The 350-nt window shown below is 62.0% G+C and overlaps 1 protein-coding gene across 1 annotated transcript in view; it reads left to right on the top strand.

The window, feature by feature from the left end:
• RPUSD1 (RNA pseudouridylate synthase domain containing 1) overlaps positions 1-350 on the top strand; it is a 1,543-nt gene that overhangs the window by 193 nt on the left and 1,000 nt on the right. The window contains exons 2-3 of the mRNA XM_010159781.1: positions 14-45; positions 139-288. Coding sequence (XP_010158083.1) covers positions 14-45; positions 139-288 — 182 coding nt within the window. The remainder of the gene's footprint in view (positions 1-13; positions 46-138; positions 289-350) is intronic.

Below are 350 nucleotides of genomic sequence, written 5' to 3'. Positions count from 1 at the left end.
CCGCTTCCCCGAGCTGGCCGACCCCGACACCTACTACGGCTTCAGGTGAGTGGATGGGGATGGAACTGGGCTCTGCCTCAGCCGGGGACGCTGCCCGAGTGCCCAGGGATGCTCCTCCGCCTCCCACCTCCTCCCCAGGTTCTGCCACCAGCTCGACTTCTCCACCAGTGGGGCCCTGTGCGTCGCGCTCAACAAAGCGGCGGCGGGAAGCGCCTACAAGTGCTTTAAGGACCGGCTGGTGACCAAAGCTTATCTTGCCCTGGTAAGCGCACACTCCCAAGTCCTGCTTCTGGATTTATCATCTGGTTTTGCTAAACTGCAGCTTGGCCTCTTCTTGGCGTGGAGGGATC

This window comes from Eurypyga helias, unplaced genomic scaffold (assembly GCF_000690775.1).
Source record: "Eurypyga helias isolate BGI_N326 unplaced genomic scaffold, ASM69077v1 scaffold25459, whole genome shotgun sequence".
In the NCBI taxonomy this organism is placed as follows: Eukaryota; Metazoa; Chordata; class Aves; order Eurypygiformes; family Eurypygidae; genus Eurypyga; species Eurypyga helias.
Note: the sequence above shows the minus strand (reverse complement) of the source record. Positions and strands in the feature narration are given on the sequence as shown.